Raw genomic sequence first — 19,419 nt, forward strand, 5'->3', positions numbered from 1 at the left:
TTTAACACCATATTGCGGAAAAAGGATAGTGGGGGACGATCGGTACAGGTGGGCTATGACGGGGTGAGGCTGGCAGGGATCATGCGGGAGGCGGAGCTGGTAGACGCGCACGTGGCCTTCTGTGAGGAACAGGAGGGGTTCACGTTCTTTCGAGGGCAGTGTAAGAGTAGAATCGATAGATTCCTGGTAAAGAAGGGAGTTTGTCTGGGGGGGTCCACGAAACGTGGACGTGGACTTTTCAGACCACCACATGGTCCTCCTTCAGGTGGGGGGGGGCGGCAGCGCAGAGGCCAGGGAGGGGGTTATGGCGACTGAATTTAAAGTGGTTAGGTAGCGAGCAGGTGCGGGAGGAGTACCGCCGGTTTTTGGAAGTACATAAGTACATAAGTACATAAGTAGTGCCATACTGGGAAAGACCAAAGGTCCATCTAGCCCAGCATCCTGTCACCGACAGTGGCCAATCCAGGTCAAGGGCACCTGGCACGCTCCCCAAACGTAAAAACATTCCAGACAAGTTATACCTAAAAATGCGGAATTTTTCCAAGTCCATTTAATAGCGGTCTATGGACTTGTCCTTTAGGAATCTATCTAACCCCTTTTTAAACTCCGTCAAGCTAACCGCCCGTACCACGTTCTCCGGCAACGAATTCCAGAGTCTAATTACACGTTGGGTGAAGAAAAATTTTCTCCGATTCGTTTTAAATTTACCACACTGTAGCTTCAACTCATGCCCTCTAGTCCTAGTATTTTTGGATAGCGTGAACAGTCGCTTCACATCCACCCGATCCATTCCACTCATTATTTTATACACTTCTATCATATCTCCCCTCAGCCGTCTCTTCTCCAAGCTGAAAAGCCCTAGCCTTCTCAGCCTCTCTTCATAGGAAAGTCGTCCCATCCCCACTATCATTTTCGTCGCCCTTCGCTGTACCTTTTCCAATTCTACTATATCTTTTTTGAGATACGGAGACCAGTATTGAACACAATACTCCAGGTGCGGTCGCACCATGGAGCGATACAACGGCATTATAACATCCGCACACCTGGACTCCATACCCTTCCTAATAACACCCAACATTCTATTCGCTTTCCTAGCCGCAGCAGCACACTGAGCAGAAGGTTTCAGCGTATCATCGACGACAACACCCAGATCCCTTTCTTGATCCGTAACTCCTAACGCGGAACCTTGCAAGACGTAGCTATAATTCGGGTTCCTCTTACCCACATGCATCACTTTGCACTTGTCAACATTGAACTTCATCTGCCACTTGCACGCCCATTCTCCCAGTCTCGCAAGGTCCTCCTGTAATCGTTCACATTCCTCCTGCGACTTGACGACCCTGAATAATTTTGTGTCATCGGCGAATTTAATTACCTCACTAGTTATTCCCATCTCTAGGTCATTTATAAATACATTAAAAAGCAACGGACCCAGCACAGACCCCTGCGGGACCCCACTAACTACCCTCCTCCACTGAGAATACTGGCCACGCAATCCTACTCTCTGCTTCCTATCTTTCAACCAGTTCTTAATCCATAATAGTACCCTACCTCCGATTCCATGACTCTGCAATTTCTTCAGGAGTCTTTCGTGCGGCACTTTGTCAAACGCCTTCTGAAAATCCAGATATACAATATCAACCGGCTCCCCATTGTCCACATGTTTGCTTACCCCCTCAAAAAAATGCATTAGATTGGTGAGGCAAGACTTCCCTTCACTAAATCCGTGCTGACTTTGTCTCATCAGTCCATGTTTTTGTATATGCTCTGCAATTTTATTCTTAATAATAGCCTCCACCATCTTGCCCGGCACCGACGTCAGACTCACCGGTCTATAATTTCCCGGATCTCCTCTGGAACCCTTCTTAAAAATCGGAGTAACATTGGCTACCCTCCAGTCTTCCGGTATTACACTCGATTTTAGGGACAGATTGCATATTTCTAACAGTAGCTCCGCAAGTTCATTTTTTAGTTCTATTAATACTCTGGGATGAATACCATCAGGTCCCGGTGATTTACTACTCTTCAGCTTGCTGAACTGACCCATTACATCCTCCAAGGTTACAGAGAATTTGTTTAGTTTCTCCGACTCCCCCGCTTCAAATATTCTTTCCGGCACCGGTGTGTCCCCCAAATCCTCCTCGGTGAAGACCGAAGCAAAGAATTCATTTAATTTCTCCGCTACGGCTTTGTCCTCCTTGATCGCCCCTTTAACACCATTTTCGTCCAGCGGCCCAACCGACTCTTTGGCCGGTTTCCTGCTTTTAATGTATCTAAAAAAATTTTTACTATGTATTTTTGCTTCCAACGCTAATTTCTTCTCAAAGTCCTTTTTTGCCCTCCTTATCTCCGCTTTGCATTTGGCTTGGCATTCCTTATGATCTATCCTGTTACTTTCAGTTGGTTCTCTTCTCCACTTTCTGAAGGATTGTTTTTTGGCTCTAATGATTTCCTTTATCTTACTGTTTAGCCACGCCGGCTGACGTTTAGTCTTTTTTCCCTTTTTTCTAATACGTGGAATATATTTGTCCTGAACCTCCAGGATGGTGTTTTTAAACAGCATCCACGCCTGATGCAAGTTTTTTACTCTGCGAGCTGCTCCTTTCAGTCTTTTTTTCACCATTTTTCTCATTTTGTCGTAATCACCTTTTCTATAGTTAAACGCTAGCGTACTTGATTTCCTAGTTTCACTTCCTTCAATGCCAATATCAAAACCGATCATATTATGATCACTGTTATCAAGCGGCCCTCGTATCGTTACCCCCTGCACTAGATCATGAGCACCACTAAGGACTAAGTCTAGTATTTTTCCTTCTCTTGTCGGCTCCTGAACTAGCTGTTCCATGAAGCTGTCCTTGATTTCATCAAGAAATCTTATGTCCCTTGCGTGTACAGATGTTACATTAACCCAGTCTATATGCGGGTAATTGAAATCCCCCATTATTATTGTGTTGCCCAGTTTGTTTGCGTCCCTGATTTCCTTTAACATTTCCGCATCCGTCTGTTCGTCCTGGCCAGGCGGACGGTAGTACACTCCTATCACTATCCTTTTCCCCTTTGCACATGGAATTTCAATCCACAGTGATTCCAAGGAGTGTTTTGTTTCCTGCAGAATTTTCAATCTATTTGATTCAAGGCTCTCGTTAATATACAATGCTACCCCTCCACCAATCCGATTCACCCTATCACTACGATATAATTTGTACCCCGGTATGACAGTGTCCCACTGGTTATCCTCCTTCCACCAGGTCTCAGAGATGCCTATTATATCTAATTTTTCATTTAGTGCAATATATTCTAACTCCCCCATCTTATTTCTTAGGCTCCTGGCATTCGCGTATAGACATTTCAAACTATGTTTGTTGTTCCTAAGTACATCATGCTTAGTACTTGACAGTATTAATTGGCAATCTTTTGTCTGATTTTTATTGTTATTTAAAGATACCCGATCTACTACAATCTCTTTTGCAACCTCACTATCAGGATACTCTATCTTCCCTGTTATGGTGATATCTTTGAAAGATACCTTATCCCGAACCATGCTCTTTTGAGCGACTGTCGGCCTTCCCCCCATTTCTAGTTTAAAAGCTGCTCTATCTCCTTCTTAAACGCCGATGCCAGCAGCCTGGTCCCACTCTGGTTAAGATGGAGCCCATCCTTTCGGAATAGGCTCCCCCTTCCCCAGAATGTTGCCCAGTTCCTAACAAATCTAAAGCCCTCCTCCCTGCACCATCGTCTCATCCACGCATTGAGACTCTGGAGCTCTGCCTGTCTCTTGGGCCCTGCGCGTGGCACAGGTAGCATTTCAGAAAATGCTACCCTGGAGGATCTGGATTTCAGCTTTCTACCTAAGAGCCTAAATTTTGCTTCCAGAACCTCTCTCCCACATTTTCCTATGTCATTAGTACCCACATGTACCAAGACAGCCGTCTCCTCCCCAGCACTATCTAAAATCCTATCTAGGTGACGCGTGAGGTCCGCCACCTTCGCACCAGGCAGGCAAGTCACCAGGCGATCCTCACGTCCACCAGCCACCCAGCTATCTATATTCCTAATGATTGAATCACCAAGTACAACAGCTGTCCTAACCTTTCCCTCCCGGGCAACATTTGGAGATATATCCTCGGTGCGAAAGGATAATACATCCCCTGGTGGGCAGGTCCTGGCTACAGGAGTACTTCCTACTTCACCAGGGTGATGCTCTCCTTCTAGGAGACCTCCCTCCTCCAAGGTAGCACAGGGGCTACCTGACTGGAGGTGGGACTTCTCTACAACATCCCTGTAGGTCTCCTCTATGTACCTCTCTGTCTCCCTCAGCTCCATCAAGTCTGCTACTCTAGCCTCAAGAGAACGGACACGTTCTCTGAGAGCTAGGAGCTCTTTGCATCGGGCACACACATATGACACCTCACCAATTGGGAGATAATCATACATGTGACACTCAATGCAAAAGACTGGATAGCACCCCTCTCGCTGCTGGACTGCTGACTCCATCTTAGTGTTTGTTTTTTTTTTTTTTTTTTTGAGTTTTTCCGTAATTTAAAACTTGCTAAAGTATTAAGGATATCAGCCTATCACTAACTTACAGTTCCTCCTTTAAACCCCAATCTTCAAGTTCCGAAAGCACAAGCAAAATTTGTTCACTTACCAGAGAAATATCCTCTTCTCCCAGAACTTATTATAAGGAAAGCTTTCGCGCGCCGTTAGGCGCGCGGCACCTTGAGCAGAGGCCCCGAGTGGATTGGAACGGACCTGGGAGTCACTCCGGCGAAGGCTCCGAGGATATGCAGATGAGCTGCAAGTCCTCCACGGCACCTGAGAAGGTGTCAGTGCAGGGGGCATTTCAGTCATTAGGGGAGTGGTGGGATACAGTGAAAAGACGAACGCGGGGATTCTTTCTCAGACAGGCGAGAAGGGAGGGGAGGGAAAGGACAAAGTTGGGCATGGCGATAAAGAAAAAGAGGGACACACTGATTTCACAAGGGGGGAGGGAGGAAGAAATACATGATCTCCAAGCACTCCTGGAACAGGTACAGTACAACCGCTACACCTCCTTGGTGTACGAGCGGGACTTCGGGAAAATGTGTAGCCCGGACCCCTTCGCATGCTGCCGGGAGCGGAGGGCGCGCAGGGTGATGGAGGGGGTGCGGGACGCACAGGAGGTCCTGCAGGACACCAGGGAGGGGATTCTGGGGGCAGTGAGGGACCACTTTGCGGCGTTCCTTTCAGCCCAGCAGATTGATATAGAGCAGATGGAGTGTTATGTGGAAGAAACCCCGGGGATAGGTCACGGGGGACCCCAGCTTCAGGCCCTCTTGAACCCGTGGACAGAACAGGAGGTGGAGGAAGCCATCGGGGCGCTCCACAGGAAGACCTCGCCGGGGCCGGATGGGCTAACAACTGAGTTTTACCAGGCCTTTAAGGAGCAGCTGGTGCCGATCCTGGTGAGGGTATGGGGGGCAGCCCAGTTGGAGGGTTCCTTGCCTAGGTCCCTGACAGAGGCGGCTCTTATCCTACTAAGTAAGGGGAAGGACCCGGCGATGCTGGCCAACTGGCGGCCTATAGCACTGCTTAATACAGATCGGAAAATTTTTGCGCGAATGCTATTCCAGAGAATGAGGCAGGTGTCTGGGGATTTGCTGGCAGCCTCACAAGCATGTGGTGTTAAAGGGAGAGGGGTCTTGGAAGCGGCAGCGTGGGAGCGGGAGGGGGTAGAACGCAGTAGAGTGGGAGGGCATGGTAGGCTGTTGGTAACACTCGACCAGGAAAAAGCGTTTGATAGAGTGCAGTGGGGTGTCCTATGGAGCATTTTGGAGCGCTATGGGTTTCCGAAGGGCTGGATAGAGCAATTACAGCTACTTTATCGGCATGCGGGGTGTTTTCCCCTGGTTAACGGGTGGAGAGGGCAGGGGTTTGAGGTAGGGGCAGGGGTCCGGCAGGGGTGCCCGCTCAGCCCGCTGTTGTATGCATACGCCATCGACCCTTTTATAAGACGGCTGGAGAAGGGGGGGGCGGAGGGGCTGGAAGGGGTGGAGGTGGGAGACAATAGCCAGTTAAGGGTCGTGGCGTATGCAGATGACTTTACAGTGTGGGTAGCAGACCAGAGGGAGGGAGGTAGATTGCAGAACCTGATCCAGGAATACTCGCAGGCAACAGCGTCCCAGGTCAATTTTCAAAAGTCCAATAGCCTGTGGGTTGGGGATCAGGGGCTGCAGTTTGAGTTGGGAGGTAGGTTTCCTACAGCTGTGGAACGTATACGGGTCTTGGGAATATACTTTGAGAAGGGGGATTATAGGCTCTACAACTGGGATAGGTGTCTCCATGAAGCGAAGGGGAGGGTGGATAGATGGAAGGGGTGGAAGATGACCATGGGGGAGCGGGTACAGCTCATCAAGGCACACTTAGTTCCTTTGTTTCTGTTCGTCAGTTACATCTGCTTGCTGCCAGACAGCCGGTACGCGGCCTTGTATGGGGTGTTCTTCCGGCTGCTCTGGGGCAACAGGACGAATCCGGTAAAACGGAATGTTACATATCTGCCTAGGAGGGAGGGGGGGGGTGGGCATGATAAACCCAGTCCTGTTTTTCAGCGCTTTGTTCCTGCAGTTCAATCTGGGGAGGGCGGTAGGGCGGGAGCCACCGGGGTGGGCTAGGAGTGTCTTGCAGTGGTGGCCGAGATATTGGGACCTATGGCGGGAGGGGGGGAGGGTAGTGGCACTGCGAAGGGGGGCCCCGGGGGGGTGAGTTATTGCAAGACCCTAGTGAAATTAGTGAGGGTGTGGGGGCTGACGGTGGGGGAGGTGAAGGCAGGACAACGGGGGGTCTGGATGGACAGAGTAAGGGCGCAGGTGTTCTCAGCTCCTCTGGTGCTGAGGGACGCGCCGGCCCCACGGGTGCAGCAGGGGTTACGGTTGATTGCTTCGAACCGCATCCCGGCGAAGTATAAAGACCTGGCGTGGCTGTCCTTTCATGGTAGACTGTACGTCCGAGGAAATTTGAAATATCGCAATGTGCGAGATAGAGGGTGCCCACGGGAGGAATGTGCTGGAACTGAAGAGACGATGGAGCATTTCCTGGTGAGGTGCCCATTTACAGTCCAGGTCTCTGACCGGGTTTCCTCGTTGCTGCAGATCCCCAGTTTCCGCAACTACAGCTATGCGGACTGGGTGTACGGCCCAGAGGGTGGAGGGGGACGCAGGGATCCGGTAACACGCTTTCTGATTTCGGTGATATTGCGGTACTGCCTCTGGATGGCGCGCTGCAGGGTGTCCCTGTACCAGGAGGTTCGGCCGGCGGAGGTAGTCAGCTGGGATGTGGTAAGGGCGGTGCAGGAAGCGGCGAAGTGGGAAAGGGTGGAAAAAGGGGTGGGGGTGGCTTCGAGGTGGTGGAGACACGTGAGGCTTAAGCCGCCATGAGGGGACATGCTTCCCAGGGGATTGTGTGCCAGTTGTCTGAAGGGGTTGTGGGGGGTCGGGGGGGGGGGGGTTGATCCATTGTATTATTGAGGAGGGGGTGTACATAGATAGGCAGACCATGTCTAGCTAGGAGCCTGGGGTTTGATTTGCATGTCCGGTTTTTTTCTTTGGTTTTTCTAATAAACAGTTTCCACTGTACTATTGAGGAGGGGGAGGGGGTGTACATAGATAGGAGGACCGTGTATAGCTAGGGGCTTGTTTTTGATTTGTATGTTATTTGTTTTTAGTTTTTTCCAATAAAAAGAGTTTTCCAGTCTGCCCAACAAGATAAACTCATGTGTATACCTTACCTTGATTTGTACCTGTCTTTTTCAGGGCACAGACCGTATAAGTCTGGCCAGCACTATCCCCTCCACCCAACCGCCAGCCCCTCCTCCCACCACCGGATCTGGCACAGACCGTATAAGTCTGCCCACCACTATCTTCGCCTCCCCACCATCAACCCCTTTCCCCCCCACCGGCTCCACCACCCAATTTCGGCTAAGCTTCTGAGGATCCATTCCTTCTGCACAGGATTCCTTTATGTATATCCCATGCATGTTTGAATTCCGTTACCGTTTTCTTCTCCACCACCTCCTGCGGGAGGGCATTCCAAGCATCCACCACTCTCTCTCTGAAAAAATACTTCCTGACATTTTTCTTGAGTCTGCCCCCCTTCAACCTCATTTCATGTCCTCTCGTTCTACCGCCTTCCCATCTCCGGAAAAGATTTGTTTGCAGATTAATACCTTTCAAGTATTTGAACGTCTGTATCATATCACCCCTGTTCCTCCTTTCCTCCAGGGTATACATGTTCAGGTGAGGAAGTCTCTCCTCATACGTCTTGTAATGCAAATCCCATACCATTCTCGTAGCTTTTTTACATCCTTAGCAAGGTACGGCCTCCAAAACTGAACACAATACTCCAGGTGGGGCCTCACCAATGACTTGTACAGGGGCATCAACACTTCCTTTCTTCTGCTGGTCACATCTCTCTCTATACAGCCTAGCAACCTTCTCGCTATGGCCACCGCCTTGTCACACTGTTTCATCGCCTTCAGATCCTCGGATACTATCACCCCAAGATCCCTCTCCCCCTCAGTACATATCAGACTCTCACCACCTAACACATACGTCTCTCATGGGTTTCTACTCCCTAGGTGCATCACTTTGCACTTCTTTGCATTGAATTTTAATTGCCAAACCTTAGTCCATTCTTCTAGCTTCTGCAGATCTTTTTTCATGTTTTCCACTCCCTCCCGGGTGTCCACTCTGTTACAAATCTTAGTTTCATCCGCAAATAGGCAAACTTTACCTTCTAACCCTTCGGCAATGTCACTCACAAATATATTGAACAGAATCGGCCCCAGCACCGATCCCTGAGGCACTCCACTACTCACCTTTCCCCTCCTCTGAGCGAACTCCATTTACCACAACCCTCTGTTGTCTGTCCGTCAACCAGTTCCTAATCCAGTTCACCACTTTGGGACCTATCTTCAGCCCATCAAGTTTATTTAAGAGCCTCCTGTGGGAAACTGTGTCAAAAGGTTTGCTAAAATCTAAGACTCCATCAGGCCTTGATTAGAAGTCAGAGGTAATGGCTGAGACCCATAGACCCTCAGCTTTCTCTTCTTCTTAACCATGATAATTTAGCACCGTGGAGCTGCTCTATGTGACTCCCGCCATATTGATTCCTCTCCTTATCTTCTTTATAAAGGCAACATTTCTACCTATGCACCTTGGTCACCTTTTATAATTGTCCCCTCAGACGCTTCCATACAAAGTTACACCTGCTCTGAGGCAGGAGTAACTCTGTGCATGTATGTGCCGATAAGAATTGATGCATATGCCTGTGTTTGATAAAATTCATGAATAAGTGTCCATTCTGCCCCATCTTTACTATTGTCTACCTCCTAGAATGCCTATGGGCATATTATATAAAAATAGGAACAATTTTATAAGTGCTACTTGAGCACATAAATCACTGTTTTAGATGCTGATGCCACTTATAAAAAGACTCCTATAATACTTATATATTTTTCATATTTCAATGGGGGGTTTTTTGTCTATTTTAATTTGATTCTAATCTACTCTGATGTGAATAGGAGGAGCTGCAAATCAATATACAGATAACTAAAACAGATTTGTATCATACTACAAATTCCAATAGAATGTCATGACTTCTTTGGCATGATTGATTACAAATAAGAATGGCAGGTGCTATAGAAATCAAATGAGCACTTGGAAGGTAATTTTATAAAGTCAATATGCTGTAGATTACAAAATATGCTAATCTACATGATTAATCTAGGTGCAGTTGTTTATAGTGGCTTGAGAGCACATTAACTGTTTGCCGCTGCAAGGTAGATGCAATTTCTTCCACCTATGCTGGTATCTTTTAAAGACAGATATGAGAGAGAGGTGTGGTAGCCGTGTTAGTCCACTTTTAAAGGTAATCAATATAAATAAAACAAAATAAAACATGGAAAAGAAAATAAGATGATACCTTTTTTTATTGGACATAACTTAATACATTTCTTGATTTGCTTTCGAAGGTAGCCCGTCTTTGTCAGATCGGAAATAAGCAAATGTTGGTAGATGACAGTATATATAAGTGAAACATCAAAGCATTTCAGTGACAGTCTAACAGGATGAGGGTGGGTGGATGAGGAACAGGGAGATATGCATGGAGATAGGAGGGTGACAAAGCAGTACAATTTTATGGTTTATAATGGGCTAGAAAACCCAGATCTTTGTTAAGTCCTGTCTGGGTCTGGTGGGTGTCAAAATATTTAATCATTCTGACTTCAAAGGTCTTAAGTTCCTGTATTGTTTTAAAGTTCCCTTTCAGGATTCTTACCATGAAATCACTGGTACAGCGTTCTGGTTTTGTAAAGTGCTGCCCCACAGAAGTGACATCCTGATTGGTACTAGCATTTTTCATATGGTGTCTATGTAAATTAAATCTCTTCTTTAGCATCTGACTTGTTTCTCCAATGTAGCAGCCTTCGTTGCATTTTTTTTACACTGAATGATATATACCACATTGGAAGATGAGCACGTGAAAGATTCCTTAATGTTGAATATTTTTCCTTTGTGAATGACTGTGGGGTCCTGTGAAATGTTTTGGCATAGTTTGCAGCTGGATATATTGCAAGGATGTGTGCCACTCTCTTCTTTTTGAGTCTGTGTTGGGAGCTTACTTCTAATTAGCTTGTATTTTAAGTTGGGTGGCTGTCGGAAGGCCAGCACTGGTGGGGATGGGAATATTTCTTTCAGTAATTCATACTCCTGGAGTAGAGACTGTAGATCTTTTATGATTTTTCTTAATTTTTCCAGCTCTGGGTTGTATGTCACTATAAGGGGGATTCTGTCTGTGGCTTTTTTTTCTTTGTACTATAGCAGATTTTCCCTGTGTGTTTTGAGGGAGGAGGCAATATTCTTGGAGATTATTTTGGGGTTGTAGCCTTTCTGTTCAAAGGATGCAGTCAGGATTTCAAGGTGTCTGTCTCTGTCCCATGGGTCAGAGCAGATACGGTGGTACCTTGTGGCTTGGCTGTAAATAATGGATCTTTTTGTATGTGAAGGGTGGAAGCTGGAGTTGTGGAGGTAGCTGCATTTGTCTGTGGGTTTCTTGTATATGGATGTTTGTATATAGCCATCACTGATTGAGACTGTTACAGTACAATCTGCTTCAGTACAAAGAAAAAAAGCCACAGACAGAATCCCCCTTATAGTGACATACAACCCAGAGCTGGAAAAATTAAGAAAAATCATAAAAGTGTACTGCTGAAGAGAGGAGTAGTGCCCATTCTCCCACCCCTCCCCCCAATGCAGGCAATTATTGAAGAAGTTATCAGAGCCAGGACTGGAGGAGGAAGCAGCACTACCAGTTTTGACACGCTGTTTATTATGGGGCCATACCTGGAGTTCAAGGACGCATAAAATAAACACTTGATGCCATTCAGAGTATAGGGAAGCCTGTAGGGATTCTTGGAACTATAAACTCCTTGATGTTGACTTTGGGTGACTTTGCTGCAGGTTCTTTAAATGGCCCAAATTATTTAACTTTGAGACCTTATGGGAAAGAATTGCTGCAGTGAAATTTATTTGAGCAAGTCAAATTTCTGAAGATGGAACAATTGAGACTACTTCTTTGAAATTTCAAGAGGCCGTTCCATGAGAAAAAAAGTTAATACAGTGCACTCCATTTAAGTGCACGTCGGACAAGCGCATGCTCTGTTTAACTGCATGCCGTACTTTGATCCCGTTTTTGGCGCCATCAATTTCTATGGGGACAAACTTCTGTTTAGCGCACCACTGATAAGTGCAAGATTCGTTTATATGCATAAAGACCACTCCTCTACAGGAAAGACTCCGCATAAGTGCATGCACGGAATATGGAAGCCGATTGGCATGTGGCAAAGGGGCGATAAATTTGAAATCTCATTGGTTAACTGCCACAGGCAGAATAAGCGAAAGAAAGTTGTTAGAGTGTACCCTGGAGTCGTTGTCGTCATCGCACAGCTGTAAGACTTTAACACTGGCTGAACAAATAGAAGTTCTTAAAAAATTAGAAAACAAACAAAGTCAAGCATCTATTGCTAAAGAATATGATGTCAATCCCAGTCAAATTTCACGTATCTTGAAGCAGAAAGATCAGCTTCTGGAAGACTGGCAAAACAATACAAATCCACATAGGAAACGTAAACGGGCAGGAAAAGCTGAGGAGGTAGAAGATGCTCTTTTTCGGTGGTTTTCTCAAGTCAAGAGCAGACAGTTTCCTGTCAGTGGTCCACTGCTTATGGAGAAAACTAATCAGCAAGTCTTGGGCTAGCTGAAAGTCGTGGACTAACTGAATTCAAAGCCACTGTTGGATGGTTGGAAAGATGGAAGGAGAAGAACAACATAAAATTCAAGAAACAGCATGGTGAAAAACAAGATGCTGATGACTTTGGTGCTGAAAATTGGATTGTTTCAGTTCTTCCTACCATCTTGAACGAGTTTGCACCTCGTGACATTTTCAATGCTGATGAAAACGGTCTCTACTGGCGAGTGATTTCTGATGGAACATTTGCATTCAAACAAGCTGAAACTACAGGAGGTAAAACATCGAAGGACCGACTGACGATCCTCCTTTGCTACAATATGGATGGGAGTGAGAAGTTGGAACCCCTCGTCCTTGGAAAGAGCAAACAGCCCCGTTGCTTCAAGAATGTTAAGAAACTTCCTGTGTCATATGAGGCCAATGCAAATTCATGGATGACTGGGGAAATTTGGAAGCAGTGGCTAAAGAAGTTAGACACTAGAATGCGGGCAGAAAAGCGTCAGATTTTGTTGCTTTGTGATAATTGTGCTGCACACAGGGATGATGTCAGGCTGTCTAATGTCAAGGTGGTCTTCCTGCCACCAAATACTACCTCTCTGATCCAACCTATGGATCAGGGCATAATAACCAATTTCAAATAACATTATCGGGCTCTTGTGCTACGTCATCTGAAGAGCATTATGGATGACCAGACTGGTCCATAAATGTGCTGTTGAACTGGCTCGTAATCTATCACTGTTGGATTCCCTACATATGCAAAACAAAGCCTGGAATCATGTTACACAGGCAACCATTGTGAACTGCTACAAGCGGGCAAGCTTTGTTAAGGATGTGGAGAAGGACGAAACAGATGCAGCTGTTGCAAACGTGTCAGATGAACAGGCTATTGACATCCCAGCCGGTGTTACTGAAGAGGAGTTTCATCACTACGTAGCTGTTGATTACGATCTACAAACAGCTGACGACAGCACTGATGTCGAGATATGCGCCTACATGCAGGCAATGGCCGATGATGAAACAGATGAAGAAATGAGCAGCGAGGCACATGCTGATGAAATTCAACAACCTCCTGTCACTTTTGCAAGAGCGCTGGAGAGTGTTAACACCGTGTGAGGCCTAGCTGGAGGCCACTGGATGTCCGTGCTATGACAGTTTTTACCATCTGGCAGACTTAGTCTATGGAGCTCACAAACACAATAGTGTTGTACAGAGGACTATGACTGATTACTTCAAGTAAGCCTAACGTCAGTTAACGGAGACTGTATACTGTACATATAATAAACAGTACTGTACATATGTTTATCAGATGTCAAGCTTCTTTGGGTCACAACGGTTAAGTGCACGCTCCGGTTAACTGCATGCATTTCTTTGGACCCAGTCCCTTGCACTTAAGCAGATTGCACTGTACATTGAATTTTAATGATCTGATATTATTGAAGAATAATCTTTTATTACATAATCGAGTTAAGTGTTTAGATAATATATGGTCAGACACATCATATGCCCCAAACTTTACTGGTATCTGCCTACAAAATGTTTGAGATATTAAATGTACCTGAATCTTCCCTTCCAGCAGTTTCCAAGAGTTATTACATGTCGCAAGCTAAGAGAGAGGTTGTGGAACGGTTTCATTCACAGCTATTTGATATTTATCGCTTAGTTTTGAAATCTGATAGAGTAGTTGCTATAAAATCTTTTTTTAAATAAAAAGATATATAATTTTTGAACTGGAAAATTTGTATGCTCCAGAAAATGGCTTTTAATGCTGTTAAACAAAGGAATCATTTTGTGCTCTTAAGGCCTAAGTTGTTATTGGTGGGTACTTTATTTACATGAAGCTTCCCATGAAAATGCATAATTAAGTTCCAAACGGTTCATTCTGTTTTCTTTGATCTACCACAGTTGACGCATTTGTAGTATGAAAGGACCCTCTATTAACAGAGAAACACACAAAATGACATATAATAAAGAGCATATGACCTATCCAGCCTGTCATCTACACAACCTACTGTGTTCGATAATCCTTTCCTCTCCCTCGCAGATCTTTACTGGCTCCATGCTTTCATGAGTTCAGATACCGCCCTCATCTCCACCACCTTCACGGAGAGGCTCTTCCACCCATCCAGCACTCTTTCCTAAGGAAATATTTCCTCTGTTGTGATGCTGGAAGTAGTAGCAGTTGTAAACATCCAGTCTTTTTAATCTTCATAGTTTTCTTAAGAGTATTTTTGTGACCTTAGTCTCTTTTCCCAGAGGGTGGATTAATGGGAAATTTTGCCTACATTCTTATCATTATTTGGTTGTTCTGATTTCTAGGTTTGAGTGCTATGTTTCTGTTGAATATTATTGAACAGTTTGTGTTGTCTGGAAAAAAAATTAGAAATACAATTTTCTAAAAATCAAGATGATGAATTCTGCCTGAACGTCATGGTTTTACTTTTTGTTTTCTTTTTATAACTCTGTCATTAAGGATCTGACCGCTGCTTTCCTTTCTGTATATTTCCACAGTGGTTCCTTATGTATACTCCATTCTTTTCAGTGGCTTTATTTAAATGTCTGTCATATCTGAACTTTGTAGGCAGTGTTGCATTGCCAATTGACACTCCTATTACCTTAACTGAGGAGTTTAGTGATATTTTGATGCTGGAAGCTTTAAGTGAACATATGTGTAGCTCTTTAATTGCTGAAAAGAAAATCAATAGCTCTTCGTACTATGGAGATCAATAACTCTCATGGAGTCTCTTGAAAGGAAGCAAGTTTGAGCCCACTATTGGCAGTTTCTAACTTGAATTCATGACACACAGAGGTGCAGCAAGATTATACCTAAAATTTAGGAATGTAGGGGCCCTTTTACTAAGCTGCAGTAAAAAGGGCCCTGCGAGGAAATAAACATAAATACTTGCATAAACACTTGCATAAACACTTGCATAACACAAATAAGACATAATCATAAATTCTCTGTTATGCATATGATAATTATCTGAAATAGAGATAATTATCATATGCAGAACAGAGAATTTATGATTATGTCTTATTTGTGTTACTCAAATTTGTATGTTTGTAAACATAGGTTTATGCAAGTATTTATGTTTATTTCCTCGACGATATTTGATTTCTCCTTCCAAGTGTTTGATTGATTTTATATATATGATATGGTTTCTTTTTCATTATTAACGTTTTATGATATAGTATTATACAAATATATATGTTTTTAATTGTATTTGATTTTATTTGCTTTTGTAGAGCCCCTGACGCAGCCCTTGTGGGCGAAACACAGTCTGTGTCGGGCGAATCTCTGAAAATAAAGTTTTGAACCATATCACTGATTGATCTGCTTTGTTTGTCTCCACGTTGGATTTTACGGATCGCTTGCCATCTTGTTTCTTATTGAGGAGGCTTTTGCATTTGATACATTCTCATGGCGTGGTGTCTGGCTTGTCTCTCAATCTTATCAAATCTGAGACCATGGTCCTGGGAGGGTATCAATATGCTGATTGGGGTGATCAATTTCCATTGAAGAAGGTGCTGAATAAATTAAAATATTTGGGAGTTTATTTTACCAGTAAGGTGAAAGAGGCCTATTGGGAAAAGTATACGGTATTGTTCAAAAAGATTTTGGATGTTTTTGCTTTGTGGGCATCATTGCCACTGTCTCTCACATGCTGAATAGCCTTATATAAGATTATATTATTTCCAAAATGGCTCTATTTATTTATTATTTATTTTATTTATTAGGTTTTATTTACTGCCTTTTTGAAGGAATTCACTCAAGGCGGTGTACAGTAAGAATAGATCTATGTCTTGCAGACTTTTCCCATGTACCTTACTAATTGGGATGTGGCTGTCTTTCAGAAGAGTCTTAACAAATGTCTATGGAATAATAAGAAGCCTAGACTTTCCTTATCTCAACTATCTCTGCCTTTTGATAAGGGGGGGGGGGGCTTAAAACTACCTGATCTACGATGCTATAATGTAGCTTGTAGTGTGCGACACCTAGTGGACTGGATAAAAGGAACTGCTCATTTCACCCCTATTGCACTGGAACAACAGTTGATTGCACTAACACACCTGTTGTACTACCTTCATACTGCATACCCTACGCGAGTGATGACTTCTGCAGCACATTCCATATTAAAAACTATGCGCCAAGGTTGGAAATGGATTTGTAAGCAGTTGAAACTGCTGTCTTCCTCCACCATATTGCTCCCTTTTTGGGGTCATAAAGACTTGGATCCTGATGTGACAAAGCTATATTTAAAACGGTCTCAATGTGGTTTAAAAATTAAATTCATGACTTAGTAACTGATGCAGGATCCATGAAGTCTTTTGAACAGCTTCAGGAGGAAGGGGGGGGGGCTGCAATCTGGTGAGTGGCTTGCTTACCGTCAGGTGCACCACTCTGTGAGTGCACTGGATGCTTCCACTTTGAATGAAGATGCTGTGGACTTACTTTCTGAAACTTTGCTTTTATCCCAAATATCTAAAGCAAGTTTATCTATTTAACAGATCAGCTTACACAGTGTGGCTTCTTCTTTTGATTACGATGCCCTGGCTGACATTTGGAATCGGACTTTATCAGTGGAAGAACGAATTACGGGTGATCAGTTGCGGTTGCTAATGAAACAACTGAAGCGCCTTACACGGTCATCATCTTTTCAAGAACAACAATATAAGTTTTTGCTCCGTTTATCATCGGGCATTTTTGGCTCCAATTGCAGCAACAATAAAACCTTTCTGGATGCAGGTGCTAATGCATCTTTCTGCAATATTGGGTAGATGCCTGCCTCTCCAGGTGGATATTCAATTGTTTTTAAACTTTGTTTCATTGGGCCTGAGATTGGGGCCTGCTACATAAGGCATTTTTTTTTTTACTCAGAAAGAATATTTTGATGTGTTGGAGACAGGCTGCAACCCCATCAGTCACCACTTGGAAGAATGAACTTTTCAACTTAATGAAGATAGAGAGACTGGATGACTTTTCAACAAATTTGGTCCTCCGTGTGGGATTGTTCGCCAAACGTGCTCGTAGTTACCTGTTGAATTTATAACTTGAAGTATTGATGTCAGGGAGGGGAGGGGGTTCTAGGGTTTTGATCTGCTATTATTTGCATCAGACTGCCATGAAGAAACATGTTGGTCTGATCCTTTGTAGTGTATGTGTGGGTGGTGGGGGATGAAACTTGAAAATTTACCACACTGTACTGTTGTAATTCCTCTTTGGGACTGTCTTTTGTTTTTGGCATTGTGTGGTTTCAATAAAGTGTTATATATATATATATATATATATATATATATATATATATATATATATAAGTAAAATGAAACAAAGAACATTTGATATCCAGCAGCGGCGTACGGTGGGGGCGATCCGCCCCAGGTGCATGCTGTAGGAGGGGTACAGGGAGCAACCACGTGGCAGAGGGAGCAGGGAACCGGCAGAGCCGACAGCTGCGCTGCTGCTCCCAGCACCCCAGGAGGTAAGAACAATGCACCTGGGGGAGGGGCTTAGAGGTGATGCACCAGGGGGGGAACAACGCTGCACTCAGGGGTGGGGGTGTCTTGCTGCGGCGATCCGCCCCGGGTGGCAGCCAACCAAAGAACACCACTGATAGGAAAATACATCAGATATGGCATAATGCGAAAGTCTTCTTTCTATTCAGACCCTTACTAAAGTTTGAAGTGACATTTTGTTGCCCTGTAGTAGAGTTAAACTGTTTCAACCACTTGTTCTCGCAGGGAGAGAGGCTCTACAGTACACACAAGTATGGTTTATATCTGCTTGGGTGCACTTGACAATATGTACTCTTGTCCTTAAAAGGCAAAGCCTCAATAAATCAATTAGTCCATATAGTCTGTAAGGTACCACCAGCCTCTCTGTCGGTTTAGCTACTACAAACTAACATGGCTACCCCTCTGGAAATGTGATTTGTGTTTCTACTTCATGCTACTTGCTAATAAGCTTTCTTGGCATGCTGAAATTGGGCCTTTTTGTATGTTAATGCTTCAGGGCTCCATTCCTTTAGCACCTTAATCCCCCCTCTGCCTTATTAGCAGAATGTTGTCTTTGTACATGCAACTCTCAGAAACGTTTTCTCTTAAGAGTGGGATATATGCCTTATACATCCTGCATGATGAAAAATATTTATTAGCACTACTCTAAAGATGGAAGAAGTATTCATTGAAATTTCTGCTCTTCCTTCTTTCCCTGAACAAGAGACTTTGTCCTTGAGTGCTAATTTTTTTTTCTTTGTTATCCATGCAAATGCTTAATTTATTATTCTGGGGTTGCGTATCTCTTCTCAGTCCCAGACTAATTGCGGTCTTTTCTTGATTTAAAGAAAGTGTCTGTTTCATCAGCTATTCTGGTCCCGATTACTGAGTTTGAAGGATAGGATTAGGGAAAAATTTTGCATTAAGCCAATGTGATTTAGTTATATTTTTCTTTTCTTAGCTCCACCGATACAAACCTCCACCCTTCTTTTATTTTTATGTTGAAATATTTTGCCTTTATAATTTGACATTTTGGTTTCCCCCATTATCAAGATTTCTGTGCCAAGGAGATGCTTGTAAATATTTCAAAATTCTAATACATACAACATTTTTTTTAAATGATCCTTTCTGAAGGTAGCTGTTCAGAAGTAACTATGGGGCCCTTTTACTAAGGTGCGCCAAAAAATGGGCTGAACTAGCGTAGGCGCGTGTTGTGGGCGCGCATATCTATTTTTCAGCGCACCTATAAAAAAGGCCTTTTTAAAATTTTTGCCAAAAATGGACATGCGGCAAAATAAAAATTGGCTCGCATCCATTTTGGGTCTGAGACCTTACCGCCAGCCATTGACTTAGCGGTACGGTCACACACGTTAATCGTGCGGTAATCATCTACGTGTGCAGAATGACGATTACCACCTGGTTTCTGCCACGCACCAGAAAATAAAAATTATTTTCCAGCATGTGTAGTGGACGGACGTCAAAAATGAAATTACCGCATGGGCCACACGGTAGCCGGGCAGTAACTGCAAATTGACACGCATTGGGCGCACGTAAGCACCTACACAGCTTAGTAAAAGGGCCCATATAGCAATTGAAATGGTCAGTAATGTTCAATTAGTAGACCCCAGTTTCAAGATATGATTTCTGTTC

At 44.3% G+C, this 19,419-nt stretch overlaps 1 protein-coding gene across 3 annotated transcripts in view; it reads left to right on the forward strand.

Annotated features, from left to right (window-relative positions):
- The window catches only part of PCDH1 (protocadherin 1), a 383,228-nt gene that overhangs the window by 330,472 nt on the left and 33,337 nt on the right, over positions 1-19,419 (forward strand). The window contains exon 5 of one of the 3 annotated variants that reach the window (XM_030211305.1): positions 16,786-17,154. The exons of the other annotated variants lie outside the window; for them this stretch is intronic. Within the exon in view, the coding sequence (XP_030067165.1) occupies positions 16,786-16,817 (32 nt within the window). The 3' untranslated portion in view covers positions 16,818-17,154. Of the gene's footprint in view, positions 1-16,785; positions 17,155-19,419 lie in introns of those variants that run through there. 3 annotated transcript variants of the gene reach the window in all.

Source organism: Microcaecilia unicolor, chromosome 8, assembly GCF_901765095.1.
Source record: "Microcaecilia unicolor chromosome 8, aMicUni1.1, whole genome shotgun sequence".
Classification (NCBI taxonomy): Eukaryota; Metazoa; Chordata; class Amphibia; order Gymnophiona; family Siphonopidae; genus Microcaecilia; species Microcaecilia unicolor.